The 22,808-nt window shown below is 45.4% G+C and overlaps 2 protein-coding genes across 2 annotated transcripts in view; both read right to left on the minus strand.

The window, feature by feature from the left end:
- Positions 1-14,116, minus strand: part of LOC142282752 (uncharacterized) — a 29,908-nt gene extending 15,792 nt beyond the window's left edge. Inside the window, 5 exon segments of the mRNA XM_075333028.1 lie at positions 10,085-10,175; positions 13,306-13,403; positions 13,487-13,610; positions 13,692-13,871; positions 14,001-14,116. Coding sequence (XP_075189143.1) covers positions 10,085-10,175; positions 13,306-13,403; positions 13,487-13,610; positions 13,692-13,871; positions 14,001-14,078 — 571 coding nt within the window. The 5' untranslated portion in view covers positions 14,079-14,116.
- LOC142282755 (uncharacterized) lies at positions 5,107-6,327 on the minus strand. Its single transcript, XM_075333033.1, has one exon. The coding sequence runs from the start codon at positions 6,228-6,230 to the stop codon at positions 5,115-5,117; it is 1,116 nt and encodes a 371-aa protein (XP_075189148.1). The 5' UTR covers positions 6,231-6,327; the 3' UTR covers positions 5,107-5,114.
- Positions 14,117-22,808: the final 8,692 nt, after the last annotated feature.

The raw sequence follows: 22,808 nt of genomic DNA on the forward strand, positions 1-22,808 counted from the left end.
TTCAAACTAGCTTGCTCCTTCTTCCTCTGCTCTCTTTCCCTACCTCTTACTAAGCACTCTTGCTGATTACTTATGGTTATTTGTTTAATATTTACTTATTTATGAAACAGTTCAGTGGAACCCGAAGTCTTGGACGCCTAAGTGAGGGTATTTGCGGGAATACTGCCTGATAATATATGAATATGTAAATTTTGCTTTATACCCAAGGCATATGGAATGTATTTGCAAAAAGGCCGATATGGTCCTAACAAATGTACTTAGTTATGATGCTGGTTCCCTTTAAAAAATTTAAAAAGTGTGGAAAATAAAGAATTTAAAAAAAAAAAAAAGAGGAGACTTTGTGCAGCAGGCCTTCATGGTAAAATCGCTGCTAGGAATCCACTGCTAAGGACAGGCAACAAGCAGAAGAGACTTGTTTGGGCTAAAGAACACAAGGAATGGACATTAGACCAGTGGAAATCTGTGCTTTGGTCTGATGAGTCCAAATTTGAGATCTTTGGATCCAACCACCGTGACTTTGTAGAAAAGGTGAACAGATGGACTCTACATGCCTGGTTCCCACCTTGCAGCATGGAGGAGGAGGTGTGATGGTGTGGGGTTGCTTTGTTGCTGACACTGTTGGGGATTTATTCAAAATTGAAAGCATACTGAACCAGCATAGCTGCCACAGCATCTTGCAGCGGCATGCTATTCCATCCGGTTTGCGTTTAGTTGGACCATAATTTAGTTTTCAACAGGACAATGACCCCAAACACACCTCCAGGCTGTGCAAGGGCTATTTGACTAAGAAGGAGAGTGATGGGGTGCTACGCCAGATGACCTGGTCTCCACAGTCACCAGACCTGAACCCAATCAAGATAGTTTGGGGTGAGCTGGACCGCAGAGTGAAGGCAAAAGGGCCAACAAGTGCTAAGCATCTCTGGGAACTCCTTCAAGACTGTTGGAAAACCATTTCCGGTGACTACCTCTTGAAGCCCATCAAGAGAATACCAAGAGTGTGCAAAGTAGTAATGAAAGCAAAAGGTGGCTACTTTGAAGAACCTAGAATATAAGACATATTTTCAGTTGTTTCACACTTTGTTAAGTATTTCATTCCACATGTTTTAATTCACAGTTTTGATGCCTTCAATGTGAATCTACAATTTTTAAAGTCATGAAAATAAAGAAAACTCTTTGAATGAGGAGGTGTGTCCAAACTTTTGGTCTGTACTGTATATATAATTAAATATTGTCAATGCAAACACAGACCACCTCCCCGAGAAGGGGATGCCACCTTGCTTCCCCGCTCTAACAGCCCCGGGCGCCCCATCACCAGGAAGCGGCGGTGCCACCATCCCTCACCGCAACCCACAGGTGGCGTCACAGACACAACAACTCCCCTGTAAATACCCCCTTCCGGGTCCGGTCACCACTCGAGCTGTAGCAGAAACCCGGATACGAACAGGCCCCCGAGAGAGAGAAGCGGCAGCGGCCCCCGCCCTCAACACTTGTCTGATCTAGAAGTCATTGTATAAAGAGCTATAGAGGCAGCACTATTCTTCTGTATAACATATGTGATGTTGCTGTAGCCCTAATATTTCTGTACATGACGTCTCTGTATAGATAATCATGGATTATTTTAGACACTCAATCACAGCAGATGTTCCCACAAAGAAGGAATGGGTCGTAGATGGAAATAGTAATGTGTAATCTGAACATGTTTATTATTGTAGTATAGAGAAGTTACAGACATTGTTCAGACATGGAGATTGTGCGATGAAAGTAACTATAATGAATGGCAGATCGCTGAGATTGGGAGTTAGGAAGAAGAGGGAGGAGGAATGTTGGGTATTTTTGGGGGGACGGTGCAATACTGTTGTCAATATAATGAATATATAAATATCTAACAATGGGAAAAGTTAGCTGCACATGGAATATTGCTTTTTATTTGATTTTTAGAAAATAGACGTCTATTAGTAACTGTATATATTATAATTCTAATGTAACGTCTAACTTGCTTTCCTTTCTTCTTTACTTACTTGCCTTTACTGTCACGGTCTCTTTTTTGTTTTCTTGTTCAATTTTTTCAAATTTATATTTTCTCCACATGTAAATTGTTTTTACAATATATACAGTTAGGTCCAGAAATATTTGGACAGTGACACAATTTTCGCGAGTTGGGCTCTGCATGCCACCACATTGGATTTGAAATGAAACCTCTACAACAGAATTCAAGTGCAGATTGTAACGTTTAATTTGAAGGTTTGAACAAAAATATCTGATAGAAATTGTAGGAATTGTACACATTTCTTTACAAACACTCCACATTTTAGGAGGTCAAAAGTAATTGGACAAATAAACCAAACCCAAACAAAATATTTTTATTTTCAATATTTTGTTGCGAATCCTTTGGAGGCAATCACTGCCTTAAGTCTGGAACCCATGGACATCACCAAACGCTGGGTTTCCTCCTTCTTAATGCTTTGCCAGACCTTTACAGCCGCAGCCTTCAGGTCTTGCTTGTTTGTGGGTCTTTCCGTCTTAAGTCTGGATTTGAGCAAGTGAAATGCATGCTCAATTGGGTTAAGATCTGGTGATTGACTTGGCCATTGCAGAATGTTCCACTTTTTTGCACTCATGAACTCCTGGGTAGCTTTGGCTGTATGCTTGGGGTCATTGTCCATCTGTACTATGAAGCGCCGTCCGATCAACTTTGCGGCATTTGGCTGAATCTGGGCTGAAAGTATATCCCGGTACACTTCAGAATTCATCCGGCTACTCTTGTCTGCTGTTATGTCATCAATAAACACAAGTGACCCAGTGCCATTGAAAGCCATGCATGCCCATGCCATCACGTTGCCTCCACCATGTTTTACAGAGGATGTGGTGTGCCTTGGATCATGTGCCGTTCCCTTTCTTCTCCAAACTTTTTTCTTCCCATCATTCTGGTACAGGTTGATCTTTGTCTCATCTGTCCATAGAATACTTTTCCAGAACTGAGCTGGCTTCATGAGGTGTTTTTCAGCAAATTTAACTCTGGCCTGTCTATTTTTGGAATTGATGAATGGTTTGCATCTAGATGTGAACCCTTTGTATTTACTTTCATGGAGTCTTCTCTTTACTGTTGACTTAGAGACAGATACACCTATTTCACTGAGAGTGTTCTGGACTTCAGTTGATGTTGTGAACGGGTTCTTCTTCACCAAAGAAAGTATGCGGCGATCATCCACCACTGTTGTCATCCGTGGACGCCCAGGCCTTTTTGAGTTCCCAAGCTCACCAGTCAATTCCTTTTTTCTCAGAATGTACCCGACTGTTGATTTTGCTACTCCAAGCATGTCTGCTATCTCTCTGATGGATTTTTTTCTTTTTTTTCAGCCTCAGGATGTTCTGCTTCACCTCAATTGAGAGTTCCTTAGACCGCATGTTGTCTGGTCACAGCAACAGCTTCCAAATGCAAAACCACACACCTGTAATCAACCCAGACCTTTTAACTACTTCATTGATTACAGGTTAACGAGGGAGACGCCTTCAGAGTTAATTGCAGCCCTTAGAGTCCCTTGTCCAATTACTTTTGGTCCCTTGAAAAAGAGGAGGCTATGCATTACAGAGCTATGATTCCTAAACCCTTTCTCCGATTTGGATGTGAAAACTCTCATATTGCAGCTGGGAGTGTGCACTTTTAGCCCATATTATATATATAATTGTATTTCTGAACATGTTTTTGTAAACAGCTAAAATAACAAAACTTGTGTCACTGTCCAAATATTTCTGGACCTAACTGTATTTTATTTCAATTTTTCACATAACAACAATCAATACAAATCACAATCGGCGTAACACTACGATAATATTAACAACCACCACTAAGCAAAATAAAGAAAAAGAAGTAAAAAAAAAGGAGGATGGGGAAGAACACCAATCCGGTCTATTCTATATGTAGGAATCAATAACAAAAACATATATAGAGATCAAAGCCCCATAGGATAAATAGCCCATGAAGGAAATACCCCAATTTTTCTGAATTTGTTTTCTCCTCTCTATATTATGGACAAGGGCAAATTCATAATGAGTATTAATTTTCCTGACAAGCTCCTCAACCGAGGGAACTGAAGGGAGTTTCCACTTTATAGCCTGACATCGTCTGGCCAAGGTAAGTATATCAGCAATAACAGGTTTCACATTTTCAGGGAAGTTATCGAGTCCTATATTCAGGATTGCCAGTGCATCATCCATAATTACACGAAGACTAGTTACAGATGAAATTAGATCAAACACCTGCTCCCAAAATATCATAGCTTTAGGACAGGACCACCATTCATTCCCCAACGTGCCTTTCTGAAGACAACCTTTCCAACAGAAAGGGGAATAATCCGGGATCATGTGAGCCAATTTGCCTGGAAACAGATACCACTATAAATGTATTTCATTTGTTCTAGGTGAATTATACAAGCTGATATCCTATAAGTCCATTCCGAGGCAGCCCACCATTGTTGAGGGAAGAATGTAAAAGATAACTTTTGTTCCCATTTTATTATGTATGACAACTTCACATCTTCCAACGAGGAGTTTAGAAACCTATATAAAATTGAGACCCCTTTAATATTATATTTCCCTTTTTGATAAAGTCTATGTAGAGAGAGAGGAGGTGAATTGTACTCAAAGTCAGATCTAGCACTAAGGAGATGTCTCACTTGGAGCTATTAATAAAGACAGTTTCTATGTAATCGAAATTTCTCAACCATCTACAAAAAGGACTTTAACTAAGAATCTCTATAAATAGCCACCGATTTAGAAATGCCACACTCTTCCCAATCAGCAAGGCTTAAATAAGGGGTAAGGGTTTCTAAGGATCTAATAGAAATATCAAATAAAATAAAAGAGAGATCCCCTTCACCCCACCTCCTCAACCAATACAAAAGAGAGAAGATGGTAGGGAGGTCAAAAATTGCATTAGATGGTTTAATGTCTACTTCCAAAAGGCTTCTAGTATCCCATGTGAATATTTTATTAGTGGTCAACAAATTATAATTTTTAAGTATAACATTTCTCACCTTCTAGGTCAGATAATTATTTTTACCATTGTAAGATTTGTGATGTTTAAAAATAATCCATTTGTATGTCTAATATTTCCCTCATTCTGAACATGTCAAGGGTTTTTCCCCTGTGTGAATTCTTTGGTGTTTTGCAAGATTTGATTTTCGGTTAAAACATCTCTCACATTCTGAACATGAAAAAGGTTTCTCCCCTGTGTGAATTATCTGATGTCTAACAAGACATGATTGATCTGTAAAACATTTCCCACATTCTGAACATGAAAAAGGCTTCTCCCCTGTGTGAGTTCTCTGATGTGTAACATGATGTGATTTTCGGTTAAAACATCTCCCACATTCTGAACATGAAAAAGGTTTCTCCCCTGTGTGAGTTCTCTGATGTTTAACAAGACATGATTGATTTGCAAAACATTTCTCACATTCTGAACATGAAAAAGGCTTCTCCCCTGTGTGAATTGTCTGGTGTGTAACAAGATTTTTTTTTTGGTTAAAACATCTCCCACATTCTGAACATGAAAAAGGCTTCTCCCCTGTGTGAGTTATCTGATGTGTAACAAGATGTGATTTTCGGTTAAAACATCTGTCACATTCTGAACATGAAAAAGGTTTCTCCCCTGTGTGAGTTCTCTGATGTTTAACAAGATATGATTGAGCTGCAAAACATTTCCCACATTCTGAACATGAAAAAGGCTTCTCCCCTGTGTGAGTTCTCTGGTGTGTAACAAGAGTTTTTTTTTGGTTAAAACATCTCCCACATTCTGAACATGAAAAAGGCTTCTCTCCTGTGTGAGTTCTCTGATGTCTAACAACACATGATTGATCGGAAAAACATTTCCCACATTCTGAACATGAAAAAGGCTTCTCCCCTGTGTGAATTGTCTGGTGTGTAACAAGATGTGATTTTTGGTTAAAACATCTCCCACATTCTGAACATGAAAAAGGCTTCTCCTCTTTGTGAGTTCTCTGATGTGTAACAAGACTTGATTTTTGGTTAAAGCATTTTCCACATTCTGAACATGAATATGGCTTCTCCCCCGTGTGAGTTCTCTGATGTAAAACAAGATATGATTTTTTGCTAAAGCATTTCTCACATTCTGAACATGTGAAAGGCTTCTCCCCCGTGTGAGTTCTCTGATGTTCAACAAGATGTGATTTTTTGTTAAAGCATTTCTCACATTCTGAACATGAAATTGGCATCTCCCCTGTGTGGCCTTTCTCGTAACTAACAGATTCTGAAGAAAATCTTTTCTGCCCTGGGTGAATTTTTTTATTAATTTTTTGATATTCTGAAGTTGAAAATGGCTTCTTTGCTGCAAGAGCACTTCGATTTTTAATGCTGCTTTTGTGACATTTATTTTTCTTAATAGTCTGTGATGAATCAGAAGGTAGGACTTGTTTAAGAGAATCAGATGATAGATCTTTGCTTTGAAGAGATGATGGTATATCTGGAACAGAGGCATTCACTTCAGTTAAATTTTGTGAGATATCAAGGTTATCTGTTTTAAAAATCGAAGATGTCAGTTGTGCCTCAAATCTCCTGGTACAGTCCTCTGCCAAGAATAAAAATTATTTTCAATAATATATATATAAACTAGCTGTAGTACCCGCGGTTGCCCAGGAAAGTTTCTCTGTGTCTGCGTGTGTCTTTCTCTATGTCTGTGTGTGTCTCTGTATGTCTGTTTCTATGTGTGTGTGTCTGAGTGTGTCTCTCTGTCTCTGGGCGTGTGTCTCTATCAGTCTCTGGGTGTGTCTCTGTGTGTGTGTGTCTGTGGGTGTGTCTCGGTGTCTGTGGGTGTGTCTCGGTGTCTGTGGGTGTGTCTCGGTGTCTGTGGGTGTCTCGGTCTGTCTCTGTATCTCTGTGTGTCTCTGTATCTCTGTCTCTCTGTCTGTCTGTCTCTGTGTGTGAGTCTTTGTGTCTCTGTCTGTTTTTGTCTCTGGCTCTGTGTGTCTCTGTCTCTCTCTCTCTCTCTGTGTCTCTGTATCAGTCTCTGTGTCTCTGTATCAGTCTCTATGTGTCTGTGTCTCAGTTTCTGTGTGTCTCTGTCTGTCTCTGTGTTTGTGTGTCTCTGTGTATGTGTCTGTGCGTGTCTCTGCCAATATCATATTACCTCACACATAAGCTGCTTATACTAATCATTATCTCACACAAACTCTTATACTAAGAATGTCCTTTGTTGCCTATAGCAACCAATCACAGCTCCTATTAATGACCTGCAGCTCTGAGCTCCATTGACTTTAATGTAAGAAGGGTTTGTTTGGCCAATAACTGTAAAGCGTGGTGTTAAATTTTCCTCTCAAAATATAGTCTATGACGTTCCCTGAATCAAATTAGGTGGCTGTGCAAAATTTTGTGATTGTAAATGCAACGGTGCGGATTCCTTTAGCGGACATACACACAAACATACACTAGGCTTTATATATTAAAGATATAATTTATAAAATAGCTTGTAACGCTGTAACCAGCATCTTCGCACTGTCCAGCACCCTTTCCTTGGTGCAGGTCTCCCTGGAGTGAGTTTAGTTCATGCTCATATATTCTTAAAGGGCCTGCGTGCACCTAATCCGTAAGTTCCTCACAACCTATGGCTGAGAGGCAATAGGTATTTAAGTAATCCTCCCCCTATGGGAGGTGCCTGGGCAACGTGGTCAATCCTTAGAGACGCGTTGCTAGTTGTCAGTTACCATGCCACTTGCTGAGTCTTACGCTGTGTATGTTAACACGTGTCTGTTTTCTAGTATCCACTGTACATGCTGTATCTATCTATACCAGCTGCGCCTGCCATATCCGCTACACTTGCTTACACCAGCCGTCCTGTCTGCACCCAACCACATCAGTGACTCTCAGTCTCCAATCACCGATCCCTGCGGTCAGCTATCACAGTGCAAAGACTCCCTGGCATATCATCTGGCAGCTACCTCCCAGCACAAGCCTATCCTCACCATCAGAGGCTGAACATGGGAACACATAGTGAACATGGTAAATAAAAAACAAAGTGTAATTGCACTTTTTTGCAATTTCACTGAACTTGGGATTTTTTTCCCATTTTTCAGTACATTATATGATAAAATGAATAGTACCATTTAAAAGTACAACTCATCCCGCAAAAAATATAATCCCTGATATGCCTATGTTGACTGAAAAATAAAAAAGTTATGCTTCTTGGAAGAAAAGGAGGGAAAAAGGAAAAATATGTAAAGATGGCGTGAAGAGGTTAAATTTTGGAAATCATGTGGGTGGGCTGCCCGGCCTCTATGTACCCACTGTGGGATAATCCTAACCCCCTACATATGTTACAGTTACCCTGTGCCCAACGTTCGATAAAAACGCCCCTATCAGCACATTCATCAGAAGGGAGAGAAGGAAGATCCATCAATAAGATGCTGAGATTCTAGGAAGATGGAGTCATTGCTCTCAGTGGGAGAAACAATAAGAATCTTGTAGTTATGATACTTATTAATGGAGAACAAAATTAATATAAATGCTGTTACAAAGCAAGCTTCCAGACTACTGAGGTCTCTTCATCAACTACAAGATTATTATTTTGTTTCTCCCACTGAGAGCAATCAATCTTTATTCACCTGGAGAATACGGCACCAAACTAACAATCTAGGACGTCACCAGAATCATTACCCTCCGCTTTCTCTTAGGGGTCCACCATACAGATTAGATTTTTCTTGCCATGATTTTCTAATGTGACGCCCTGGACTAGCCAGGTAGTCACAGGTAGACCCCCGCATTACACCTGTCCCCCAATAAGGTAATACCAGCCAAACCATAAACCCTAGTCACCTCCCGCAGAGCTTTATGGACAAACCAGGGAGGCGGAGCCAGGCGGTTGACCACGCCCACCGAGGGCCTGAGGCAGGAAAATAGAGTGAGTTCAAGTTGAGTTCAGTTGTGAGTGGAGTGAGGAGTGAAGAAGTCTGACAGGTGCCGGGGTTGGAGCCCGGGCACCTTTGGCTAGGAGGCAGATGGTGGCCTAGCCTGCAGGAGCCGGGAAGACGGCTCGGTGGAACCATGGTGGGCCGGGACAGGGTAGTGGCCCGCCGGTATCGACCCGGGGAACCGACTCGGAAACCGGAGCACAAAGGGGGTTACTCAGACCCTGAAACGAGGTCCAGAAGCCACTGGACCGAGTTAATCAACTGATTGCGGTCTGCACCTTAGGTCCTTTCCCACCCAAGTCCCGACTGAAGACAACAGCCCACCGAGGGGGATAGAAAGCCACCGCACAGGCAGAGAGATCCCACGGGCCAGCGTCTGCGGGCAAACGGGCTCCTCTGACATATACAAAGCCGGGGAGCGGACTCCCGTTGCTGAAGCACAGGCAGTCTACACATACACTACATGGTGCAGGAGAAAGGCAAAGACCACCAAACCGGATGGGGGACCAGACGCAGCTGGCTGCGGGCACCGACCACCATCAACTTTGTTCATCAGAGACTTGTGTGTCAATAACAGTGAGTACAACAGTGCCATCCGGCCGCGCACCGCCCTGCACCGCCCAGCTACTCTCCCCCAACGGGTCCTGGGGCCATCATCCCTGTCCACGGAGGGGTTAACATCTTGCTGCATAACCATCTCCCCCGGGTGCCCCGTAACTGCAGTGGTGGTGTCCACCTTCACCACAACCCGTGGGTGGCGTCACGAACTTAAACACGGCTCCGGCCGTGCACCTACCTACCTCCCCCCTAAGTAGCGCCAGCACACTTTCAGAGCGAAGTGACCCCCGGGTCCGGAGGCGCTTGAGCCACCCACCAACGAGCCCGGATCCGAGCGGCTCGGCTGCAGCCGAGCGCGGGGCAGTACACTAATTTCAGGGGATAGGGTGGATTCTACCTGTAAGATCTGGCTGATACAAGTCTCACTCCAACAGAAGGTCGTCCAATGCTCAAAATAATGGGGGCAGTTTTGGGTGGAGGAACATGTGGTGGTCTAGCAGCAGAATGGTGACCATTTGATATGGCCGGACTACAACCCTGAAAAAGCAGCCACAGCCGGTGACTGAGAAGAATCTGTGACTTCTCTGCATTTAGTGGTCACTACTCACCTGGGCGGTTATCTGTAGGAATCTCCTCTTTACTCCGCTCATCACCCCTCACATATGTCTCTGTAGTATTAATATGGGGCAGATCTTCACCCTGAAACAAATATTGTAAAAAAGTCACAGACAGATGGAGAAGTCCCATCTATGATCAGCTCTAATCCTGCCACCTCCACCGCTCTCATTACACAAGTATCTATATATATAATTGCCTTATTCTGTCTGTCTTGCTCCAAAATGACATCATTACAGTGACAACCGGCGCATTGGCCGCTCGCCTCAGCTCCCCACACACATTGGCCGCTCGGCTAAGCCCTGCCCCCCGCACACATTGGCCGCTTGCCTCAGCCCCGCCCTCAGCACACATTGGCCGCTTGCCTCAGCCCCGCCCCCCACATACATTGGCCGCTCGCCTCAGCCCAGGGGTGGGATTCAGCTGGTTCTGTCTGGTTCGGGCAAACCGGTTGTTAAAATAACAACCGGTGCGCCGAACCGGCAACAATCAGCGTCGGCGATCCAGTTCCCTGTATTCATTTGTATCGGCGTCTTTAAGATGCCGATACAAATGAATCCCCGTACCTCCGTGCAAGCCACACTTCCAGGTTCAGTGGAGCCAGTTTTCTCTCTGACCCGGCATCTGGCGGCGTGATGACACTGCAGAGGTCACGGGAGCATGGTGAGATTACCTCAAAATATTGCCGCCTGTCAGTGTGCAGAGTGCCGCGGAGGAAGACGGAGAAGAGGCTGCCGGCACTTGGAGCGGGTAAGCGCTCTGTGAGCCGAAGATGCGACTATGCAGGGCAGGAGGAGGGCCCATGGACCCTGCAGGCCAGGAGGAGGCCCCATGGACCCTGCAGGCCAGGAGGAGGCCACATGGACCCTGCAGGCCAGGAGGAGGCCACATGGACCCTGCAGGCCAGGAGGAGGCCACATGGACCCTGCAGGCCAGGAGGAGGCCACATGGACCCTGCAGGCCAGGAGGAGGCCACATGGACCCTGCAGGCCAGGAGGAGGCCACATGGACCCTGCAGGCCAGGAGGAGGCCACATGGACCCTGCAGGCCAGGAGGAGGCCACATGGACCCTGCAGGCCAGGAGGAGGCCACATGGACCCTGCAGGCCAGGAGGAGGCCACATGGACCCTGCAGGCCAGGAGGAGGCCACATGGACCCTGCAGGCCAGAAGGAGGCCACATGGACCCTGCAGGCCAGAAGGAGGCCACATGGACCCTGCAGGACAGGAAGAGGCCACATGGACCCTGCAGGCCAGGAGGAGGCCACATGGACCCTGCAGGCCAGAAGGAGGCCACATGGACCCTGCAGGCCAGGAAGAGGCCACATGGACCCTGCAGGACAGGAAGAGGCCACATGGACCCTGCAGGACAGGAAGAGGCCACATGGACCCTGCAGGCCAGGAGGAGGCCACATGGAGCCTGCAGGCTAGGAGGAGGCCACATGGACGCTGCAGGGGAGAGGAGGCCACATGGACGCTGCAGGGGAGAGGAGGCCACATGGACCCTGCAGGCCAGGAAGAGGCCACATGGACCCTGCAGGACAGGAAGAGGCCACATGGACCCTGCAGGCCAGGAGGAGGCCACATGGACCCTGCAGGCTAGGAGGAGGCCACATGGACCCTGCAGGGGAGAGGAGGCCACATTGACGCTGCAGGGGAGAGGAGGCCACATGGACGCTGCAGGGGAGAGGAGGCCACATGGACGCTGCAGGGGAGAGGAGGCCACATGGACGCTGCAGGGGAGAGGAGGCCACATGGACGCTGCAGGGGAGAGGAGGCCACATGGATGCTGCAGGGGAGAGGAGGCCACATGGACGCTGCAGGGGAGAGGATGCCACATGGAGCCCCCCCCGAATACATTGGCCACTCGGCTCAGCCCCCCGCACACATTGGCCGCTCGGCTCAGCCCCCCACATACATTGGGCACCTATACACCTCCCCCCAGGACTACTCCACCTATTATAATCCTCTCTCCCAGAACTCCTCCTCCTATTATACTCCTCTCCCCCCAGGTCTACTCCTCCTATTATACTCCTCTCCCCCCAGGACTACTCCTCCTATTATACTCCTCTCTCCCCTGGACTACTCCTCCTATTATACTCCTCTCCCCTCACCTCCAGGACTACTCCTATTATACTCCTCTCCCCTCACCTCCAGGACTCCTCCTCCTATTATACTCCTCTCACCCAGGACTACTACTCCTATTATACTCCTCTCCCCTCACCTGCAGGACTCCTCCTCCTATTATACTCCTCTCACCCAGGACTACTCCTCCTATTATACTCCTCTCCCCTCACCTCCAGGACTACTCCTCCTATTATACTCCTCTCCCCCCAGGACTACTCCTCCTATCATACTCCTCTACCCCCAGAACTACTCCTCCTATTATACTCCTCACCTCCAGGACTACTCCTCCTGTATTATACTCCTCTCCCCTCACCTCCAGGACTACTCCTCCTGTATTATACTCCTCTCCCCTCACCTCCAGGACTACTCCTCCTATTATCCTCCTCTCCCCCCAGGACTACTCCTATTATACTCCTCCTATTATACTCCTCCTATTATACTCCTCTCTGAGGGGTGCGTAGCATGGGGGATGGAGCACGATGGGGGGTGCGCAGCATGGGGGATGGAGCACGATGGGGGTGCACACCTACCCCAAAACACACACACACACCGCCACACACGCACCGCACAACACACCACACCCACACACACAGACAACGCCGCACATACACAACATCCAACACATAAAACACCACGCACACATAAACACCGCGACACACAAAGACAAATATACACACACACTGCGCAACACATACACAATGCACAAAACATACCACACATGCACCCCACAAACACCCACACACAAACCGCCCAACACACACAGCACCACTTTCACAATGCTGCAGACACACAGCGCTCCACAAACAACGCAACACACAAACACCGCTCTCACACCCCCCCACACCCAGGCAACACCCAGAACATTTACAGCGCCCTACATAAACACTTGGCAACTACACACAACATCTATATATATAACAAAAATCATATATTGACTACACAATAAATTCTAGAATACCCGATGCGTTAGAATCGGGCCACCATCTAGTAACACATATAATACTGGAGGATAAAACAAGACTGAGCACAAGACCTTCACAGCCGTCTACACATCATAGGGAGATTTCATGGCTCCTTCTCTCCATCTACCTGATGATCCTGAGGAACATCGGGATCTTCTGGTTTACAGTCCTGTGGGAGAAGAGGACGGGGACATCTCTCTGGTGTTGTCCTCTTACTGGATAGACCTGGAGGAGACACATACAGGGACTGAATTCATTCCTTACATACAGATAATTATAGGCCGTTTGTATTTAGTCCTGTCTATTACCTGGTGATGTGAGGGACCGGGGAACCTCCATCATGACGTCCTTGTACAGATCTTTGTGTACTTCTAAATACTCCCACTCCTCCATGGACAAATAGACGGTGACGTCCTGACACCTTATAGGAACCTGACACATACAATGATACCGTCACCCCCGATCCCTTCATAGCGTTACTGTATAATGTCCCAGCATTCCCAGCAGTGTCACCTCTCCAGTCAGCAGCTCAATCATCTTGTAGGTGAGTTCTAGGATCTTCTGGTCATTGATGTCCTCATGTATCGGGGGGTGAGGTGGAGGCCCCGTGATTGGGCTCAGGGGTCTTCTCCATCCCTCAGACACAGGGGCCTGACAGGGCTCAGTAGAGGTCTTCTTCACTACTGTGTAATCCTGGTTATGGAGAGACACAGTAATAAATCTCACTCCAGACATTTCCAGAGTCCTCACCTCTCCAGTTCTGTCCATCTGTTATTCCCATAGATAAGAATGATGTAATGTGACGTCATCAGAATCTCTCACCTCTCCAGTAAGCCGGAAGAGGATCTCTAGGGTGAGGTGTAATATCCTCTCCGCCATCTTGTCCCTGTCCATATCCATCCTTCACGGTGCAATCAGGAGAATTCTCTTATATATAAGCTCTCCACTGAGAGGATCCGATATTGTAGGGACCTGAATGGGGAGAAGATGACGATGTAACATCAGAAAGAATCCACTGTAATAATACAATTACTGGAGATAATAAGGGGAAACATAATGAGAACATTCTGGGGGAACATTATACTATGTGGGGGCAGAAAGGGTCCGAGGGCAGAAAGGGGCCGAGGACCGAGGGCAGAAAGGGTCCAAGGACAGGAGGCAGAAAGGGTCTGAGAACAGAAGGCAGAAAGGGTCTGAGAACAGAAGGCAGAAAGGGACCGAGGGAAGAAAGGGGCCAAGGACTGAGGGCAGAAAGAAGCCGAGGACTGAGGGTAGAAAGGGGCCAAGGACTGAGGGCAGAAAGATGCCGAGGACTGAGGGCAGAAAGGGGCTGAGGGCAGAAAGGGGCCGAGGACTGAAGGCAGAAAGGGGCCGAGGACTGAGGGCAGAAAGGGGCCGAGGACTGAGGGTAGAAAGGGGCCGAGGACTGAGGGTAGAAAGGGGCCGAGGACTGAGGGCAGAAAGGGGCCGAGGACTGAGGGTAGAAAGGGGCCGAGGACTGAGGGCAGAAAGGGGCCGAGGACTGAGGGCAGAAAGGGGCCGAGGACTGAGGGCAGAAAGGGGCCGAGGACTGAGGGCAGAAAGGGGCCGAGGACTGAGGGCAGACGGGTTTCCTCACTTCCGGCCTCTCATAGTTGGGGCGTCTGTATCTATCAGAGGAAAAGGAATAAAAACCTCACGATTCATAGAAGTCAGCGAGAGAAAAACACCAAGAAAGTCTCAGAGCTGAAGGGGTTAATGCCGCCTGCCCCAGTAATGGGGAATCTCCACACACCTCCACCTGCAGAGCCGCACACTAGATATATGGCTGCTCTGTGCTTACAGGACCTGTGATGATGTCACATGGAGGGGAGGAGTCAGGGGTCACATGATCAGCTCCTGAGTGTAATCCTATATTGGCGCGCACACACTGAGGCGCGGTGTCAGTGGATGGTTTTAGTAAACCATTGTTGCGTATGTATGTGACCCCTGTTGCGTATGTATGTGACCCCTGTTGCGTATGTATGTGACCCGTTCACACTCTTATTTCAATCTTTGCTTAATTGAATTCTTTATTGATAAGTTCAGGTGAGGAGATTTGTTGAGCAACTTTAAAATAAAGACATTTTGACCTGATCGATCTTGATCACAAGTTGCTGAAAATGTGTGTATGACGTATATGGAGCAGAGCCGCATGTGTACGATGTGTATGGAACAGTGCCATGTGTGTACAACGTCTACATAGCGGAGCTGTGTATGTATGATGTCTATGTAGCGGAGTCGTGGGTGCAAGATGTGTATGTAGTGGGTACCCTCTTTTACCCTCTTTTTACCACTTTATTAATCCCCAAAACACCCGTGCAAGTCCAACATAATCCAGACAAGGTCAGACAACGATTCCAGCTGTGCTACATGTAAAGTCACAGCGAGTGATCATGGCACATGACTACCTGCTTTGAGGTTCAGGCAGACACTGAGCAGAGATCAGTGGTGATGTCACTTAGGTTAGCTGCGGCCACAGCTGGAGGTTCCCACGGTTCTCCACTTTTGACCGCAGGTAACTTGACCTCAGGTGACTTCAGTGATCTCACCTCAGTTCATTCACAGCTCATCATGTGACTCACTCAGTCTGTGCCTGACCATCACAGTGTACGTAGGAAATGTTGTGGATAGAAGCGCAGAATAGGGTCTTACCAGGTAAGGTAACAGATAAGCCAAGGTAATTTTAACCCAGAACTGCTGCTTTTGAATCCAGTAATTCGCATGATTTCACGCCTAATTTCATTACCACATACAGTAATGACAGTGTTTTTATTAGAAAAGTTTTGGAAAAATATTGGAACATATTATCAAATGATACTATTTTAAAGGAAGTTATGCCTATCTCATCTGGGTATCACTTTTAGAAGGGCCCCTACCCTGAGAACTATTGTAGCCCCCAACAAGTTGAGAAGTCCCACGGGTACAGTGAACTCTGTGTTGCAAGCAGCTCATATTGATGCTTTGAAAAAAAACTGCTTATGCTGTAAGTCAATCCAACATCCAACATAAGAAGAAATCCTTCTGCTCTTCCTCTATTTAGAAGATTTTCTGATAAAGGGCCATCTCAGATGCCAGTCTGATTTTATTTTATACCTGATAGAATGTGAGTGTAATAAATAGTATGTGGGCAGGACTTCTCAAACACTCTATGCGAGTGTAATAAACAGTATGTGGGCAGGGCCTCTCAAACACTCTATGCGAGTGTAATAAACAGTATGTGGGCAGGAGCTCTCAGACACTCCACAACAGACTTCATTCCCACAGGCAAGTTTTTTTTACTACATGGACTCTCTAGGCATTGTACGGTAGTGCATAATAAAAATATGGCTTTAAGGGTGACCCCATCGAACAGATCCCTCCTAATACCCCTAATAGATTGGAGGTATTAAGTACAAAAGAAACATTCTGGATATACAAATTAAACACTTTGAAGCCTATAGGTTTAAATGAGGTGACAGATCTGTTTTATAAATATCATTTTATCAATATATTTTTATTCAATTTAATAGATTTCTTGGTTTTATATTATCGTATTTATATTATATTAATTTTATATTATCTTAATTCAGGTCCCGACTTTTAAATATGTTTCATTTTAATAATGTTTATATTTATACATTTACAGTCAGGGCCAGAAATATTTGGACAGTGACACAAGTTTTGTTATTTTAGCTGTTTACAAAAACATGTTCAGAAATACAATTCTATATATAATATGGGCTGAAAGTGCACACTCCCAACTGCAATATGAGAGTTTTCACATCCAAATCGGAGAAAGGGTTTAGGAATCATAGCTCTGTAATGCATAGCCTCCTCTTTTTCAAGGGACCAAAAGTAATTGGACAAGGGACTCTAAGGGCTGTAATTAACTCTGAAGGCGTCTCCCTCGTTAACCTGTAATCAATTAAGTAGTTAATAGGTCTGGGGTTGATTACAGGTGTGTGGTTTTGCATTTGGAAGCTGTTGCTGTGACCAGACAACATGCGGTCTAAGGAACTCTCAATTGAGGTGAAGCAGAACATCCTGAGGCTGAAAAAAAAGAAAAAATCCATCAGAGAGATAGCAGACATGCTTGGAGTAGCAAAATCAACAGTCGGGTACATTCTGAGAAAAAATAAATTGACTGGTGAGCTTGGGAACTCAAAAAGGCCTGGGCGTCCATGGATGACAACAGTGGTGGATGATCGCCGCATACTTTCTTTGGTGAAGAAGAACCCGTTCACAACATCAACTGAAGTCCAGAACACTCTCAGTGAAGTAGGTGTATCTGTCTCTAAGTCAACAGTTAGGGCTAAGCCACACGGCGAGAAAAACGGTGCGAGTGGAGTGCGATAAAACATCGCATTCCCTTCGGACCAATTCTAGCCTGTGTGTCAGCACACATGGGCGATTATTTTCTCAGCCCTAATCGGACCGAGAAAACAATCGCAGCATGCTGCGATTGTAAGCTGAGTCTCTTTCTCTCGCACCCATTCAAGTGAATAGGGCGAGAGAAAAATCGCACTGCACTCGCACTACACCGGTGTACTGCTAGTGCAGTGCGAGAATGGCAATAGCTGACTACGCAGGAGAGAGGGAGAGAAATCCCTCCCTCCCCTCCTGAGTGCCGGCCCGCCCCCCGCAGCTGAGGTCTGCTCGCACGAACGGACCTCAGTTGCAAGGACACAGGCATGACACTCGGCTCTGCTGTACTGCCAGCACGAGCCGAGTCTCATGCAAGTGGATCGCAGTAGTGCCCGTGTGGCCCCAGCCTAAAGAGAAGACTACATGAAAGTAAATACAAAGGGTTCACATCTAGATGCAAACCATTCATCAATTCCAAAAATAGACAGGCCAGAGTTAAATTTGCTGAAAAACACCTCATGAAGCCAGCTCAGTTCTGGAAAAGTATTCTATGGACAGATGAGACAAAGATCAACCTGTACCAGAATGATGGGAAGAAAAAAGTTTGGAGAAGAAAGGGAACGGCACATGATCCAAGGCACACCACATCCTCGGTAAAACATGGTGGAGGCAACGTGATGGCATGGGCATGCATGGCTTTCAATGGCACTGGGTCACTTGTGTTTATTGATGACATAACAGCAGACAAGAGTAGCCGGATGAATTCTGAAGTGTACCGGGATATACTTTCAGCCCAGATTCAGCCAAATGCCGCAAAGTTGATCGGACGGCGCTTCATAGTACAGATGAACAATGACCCCAAGCATACAGCCAAAGCTACCCAGGAGTTCATGAGTGCAAAAAAGTGGAACATTCTGCAATGGCCAAGTCAATCACCAGATCTTAACCCAATTGAGCATGCATTTCACTTGCTCAAATCCAGACTTAAGACGGAAAGACCCACAAACAAGCAAGACCTGAAGGCTACGGCTGTAAAGGCCTGGCAAAGCATTAAGAAGGAGGAAACCCAGCGTTTGGTGATGTCCATGGGTTCCAGACTTAAGGCAGTGATTGCCTCCAAAGGATTCGTAACAAAATATTGAAAATAAAAATATTTTGTTTGGGTTTGGTTTATTTGTCCAATTACTTTTGACCTCCTAAAATGTGGAGTGTTTGTAAAGAAATGTGTACAGTTCCTACAATTTCTATCAGATATTTTTGATCAAACCTTCAAATTAAACGTTACAATCTGCACTTGAATTCTGTTGTAGAGGTTTCATTTCAAATCCAATGTGGTGGCATGCAGAGCCCAACTCGCCAAAATTGTGTCACTGTCCAAAGATTTCTGGACCTAACTGTATATAACTATAAATTGTATATGATTGATGTTAATGACTCCTGTTTCTAATTGAGGGATGGGGTGCGTGATTATGGGGTCCTGTGTGTGGTTATTCCGGCACTGTCCTTCGCACTGTAGTCATGCGGGAGGGCTTCTTGTTTGAAGCTTGTGAACTTTCCATAATCTGCACAGACGCAGTGAGGTAATTCCCACGGTCTGAACTCTTTTAACCCCCACGCATGCGCGGTCTGGTTCTCTCCCACGGACCTGAACTCCTGTTACCCCTCACGCATGCGCACTCCTGCTTTGCTCTGGCACTCGCTTTCTGAACCTTCACAGCTAGAATCACTATACTAAGGAACACAAATATATGGTGCACATCAACACTCCCCACCAATAACTAATATTATATAATTCTATTAAAATTCATTATTTCAACATTCCTTTTTGTTTTTAAAACTGAAGAAATGTTCATTAATTACATTCCTCCATGGATTTTTCTTCATTGCTTCCTGAGCAGCTTCATCTGTATTTACACAACATTAAAACCCGCAGGCGGACCGCCACCTCCATGGCTTCTAACTGGGTCTGTTTAGGGCCCTTATACAAAAAGAAATTTTAATGTTCACCCATATTGCTTTTTATGCTTCATAGTTTCATAGTTTTTAAGGTTGAAGGGAGACTAAGTCCATCTAGTTCAACCCGTAGCCTAACATGTTGATCCAGAGGAAGGCAAAAAAACCCCAATGTGTCAAATAAGCTCCAATGGGGAAAAAAATTCCTTCCTGACTCCACATACGGCAATCAGACTAGTTCCCTGGATCAACACCCTGTCATAAAATCTAATATACATAACTGGTAATATTATATTTTTCAAGAAAGGCATCCAGGCTCTGCTTAAATGTTAGTAGTGAATCACTCATTACAACATCATGCGTCTGAGAGCTCCATAGTCTCACTGCTCGTACAGTAAAGAATCCTCGTCTGTGATTATGATTAAACCTTCTTTCCTCAAGACGTAGCGGATGCCCCCGTGTTCCAGTCGCAGGCCTAGGTGTAAAGAGATCTTTGGAAAGGTCTCTGTACTGTCCCCTCATATATTTATACATTGTGATTAGATCCCCCCCTAAGCCTTCGTTTTTCCAAACTAAATAACCCCAAGTTTAATAACCTGTCTTGGTATTGCAGCCCACCCATTCCTCTAATAATCTTGGTCGCTCTTCTATCTACCTGTAAGATTATGCTATTTATAACCTTCTATACTTTTGCTATCAAGAAAAGCATCCATTCCTCTCTTAAATTCATTCAGTGAATTGGCCATCACCACTTCCTCAGGAAGAGAGTTCCAGAGCCTCACTGCTCTTACCATGAAGAACCCTCTTCTATGCTGATCTAGGAATTTTCTTTCCTCCAATCGAAGAGAATGCCCCCTTGTTCTTGTCATAGTCCTTGGTACAAACAGATCATGGGAGAGATCTCTATATGGTCCTCTGATATATTTGTACATGTTTATTAGGTCTCCCCTAAAGGCTACTTTACACACTGCGATATCGGTCCCGATATCGCTAGTGTGGGTACCCGCCCCCATCTGTTGCGCGACACGGGCATATCGCTGCCCGTGCCGCACAACATCGCGCAGACTCGTCACACATACTTACCTGTCCGGCGACGTCGCTGTGACCGGCGAACCGCCTCCTTTCTAAGGGGGCGGTCCGTGCGGCGTCACAGCGATGTCACTGAAACGTCACTGAACCGCCGCCCAATAGCAGCGGAGGGGCGGAGATGAGCGGGACGTAACATCCCGTCCACCTCCTTCCTTCCGCATAGCGGCCGGGAGGCAGGTAAGGGGAGCTTCCTTGTTCCTGCGGCGTCACATGCAGCGATGTGTGCTGCCGCAGGAACGAGGAACAACCTCGTTACTGCTGCAGTAACGAGATTTGAGAATGGACCCCCGTGTCGCCGATTAGCGATTTTGCACGTTTTTGCAACGATGAAAAATCGCTTATCGGTGTCACACGCAACGGCATCGCTAATGCAGCTGGATGTGCGTCACGAATTCCGTGACCCCAACGACTCCGCATTAGCGATGTCGTAGCGTGTAAAGCCCGCTTTAGTCTTCTCTTTTCTAGAGTAAATAGACCTAATTTTGATAACCTTTCCATGTATTGTAATGCACCCACTCCATTTATTATTTTAGTAGCCCGCCTCTGAACCCTTTCAAGTTCAGTAATGTCTTTCTTGAGCACCGGCGCCCAAAATTGCACACAATACTCCAAGTGTGCTTATATGAACTCCTTCTAGTACGTTATGTACGCAGGGCCAGATTAAGGTTGGTGTTGGCCCCTGGGCAGAAAATCTGGTGGGGGCCCAATAACGTTAACATTTTTAGCCATAACAGTAGAGCGCGAACTGTAGCATTTAGATATAAATCCAGAGAGCATGGATCGTATCCTGTTCTGCCACATTCAGATTTACAGTACTACAATACAGACACAGTCCAGGATCACTCACAGCCGTCACATATACACAGAAAGTAGAGTTACTCACATTTTTTATTGATCCCAATGTTAAAACAGTCAAGAAATAGTAAAAATGCAGAAAGGGAAAGTTTTCACTGGCAGCAATGGTTGCTAAAAATAACAATGTGCTCTCTATTGTATTATCTCCTGAGTAGTACATAACAGCTGATGTCTGTACACAGTATACCATATACAGTATCAGAGGTGGATCATTCAGTTTGGCGCCCCCTCCTATACACGGCTTATGCGGTTTGAGTAGTCGTCATGTGACCGCTCATACGCCATTATCACACTTGCCACGTGCCGATGAGCTGCTCTTCCTGATTCTCTCAATGTTCAGTGAAATACTACAGCCCATAAAGAGAAGCTAATTGTGACTGGAAGTATGAAAATTACCTGCAAGTGGTCATGTGACCACTTCTGGAATTGGCAAGCAGAGCTGAATCCTTACATTGAGTATATTACAGGTTGTTAGGATTGGGCATGCTACAGGGCTTAATTTTATTATTAAAAGGGTTGTCCAGGTCCACAATAAAAATTTGCAGTTATTCTATATGACTTCAGACTAAATTCTCACAGCTTGAGGACTGCACGCTGTCATGATTTTCCCATGCCATGATCAAGTATTCAGAGGACCGCAAGTATGCGATTTGCCTACTTCTGGCCACATTCAAATTAGATGTGTGCAGCCTCACTCAATATAAGTGAATTGTGATTATACTTGTGGTTCGTGCTTTGAAGCTCTCACTGCTGGCATCTGAGAGTCCTGACAGTGTGCACACTGAGGATTCAGAAGTCTGCAGTCACAGAGACTTTCATCACAAACCTGGACAACCCCTTTAATGCTATTAACATAAATACTGATATAGAAACCCTTGTGGTCATGTAATTTTACAAATTATGGCTTGCTACATGTGTACAGGATCAGAATCAGTAAACGGTTTATAAATACATCACCAGAACCACCAGCAGTACAGTAATACATCACTAGCACCCTAATCAGTAAAGCAATATATCGCCAGAACCACCAATATATGACTACAGCACCAAGTTTACTACAACAATATATTGTAATGTCATATCCACATATACATTTGCATCACATGTATTAACAACTCCCAGTAAGTCCTTAACAATTGTAAGAAAATGCTGGGAGTTGTTATTAGTATTTATCAGACTTTGGACCATACAGGAACCACAGTACTAATGAGAAGCATTGAGTATCACAAACATACATTTACATCCAGGTACCTTGCAGGTGACATCTTCTCTGATCGGAGTCATCTTATTCTTTCTTCTCCATCTTGTCCAGACGTCATGATGACTTTTCACTTCTACAGCTCATCTCTGCAGACTTTCCCAATACTG

This window comes from Anomaloglossus baeobatrachus, unplaced genomic scaffold (assembly GCF_048569485.1).
Source record: "Anomaloglossus baeobatrachus isolate aAnoBae1 unplaced genomic scaffold, aAnoBae1.hap1 Scaffold_52, whole genome shotgun sequence".
Classification (NCBI taxonomy): Eukaryota; Metazoa; Chordata; class Amphibia; order Anura; family Aromobatidae; genus Anomaloglossus; species Anomaloglossus baeobatrachus.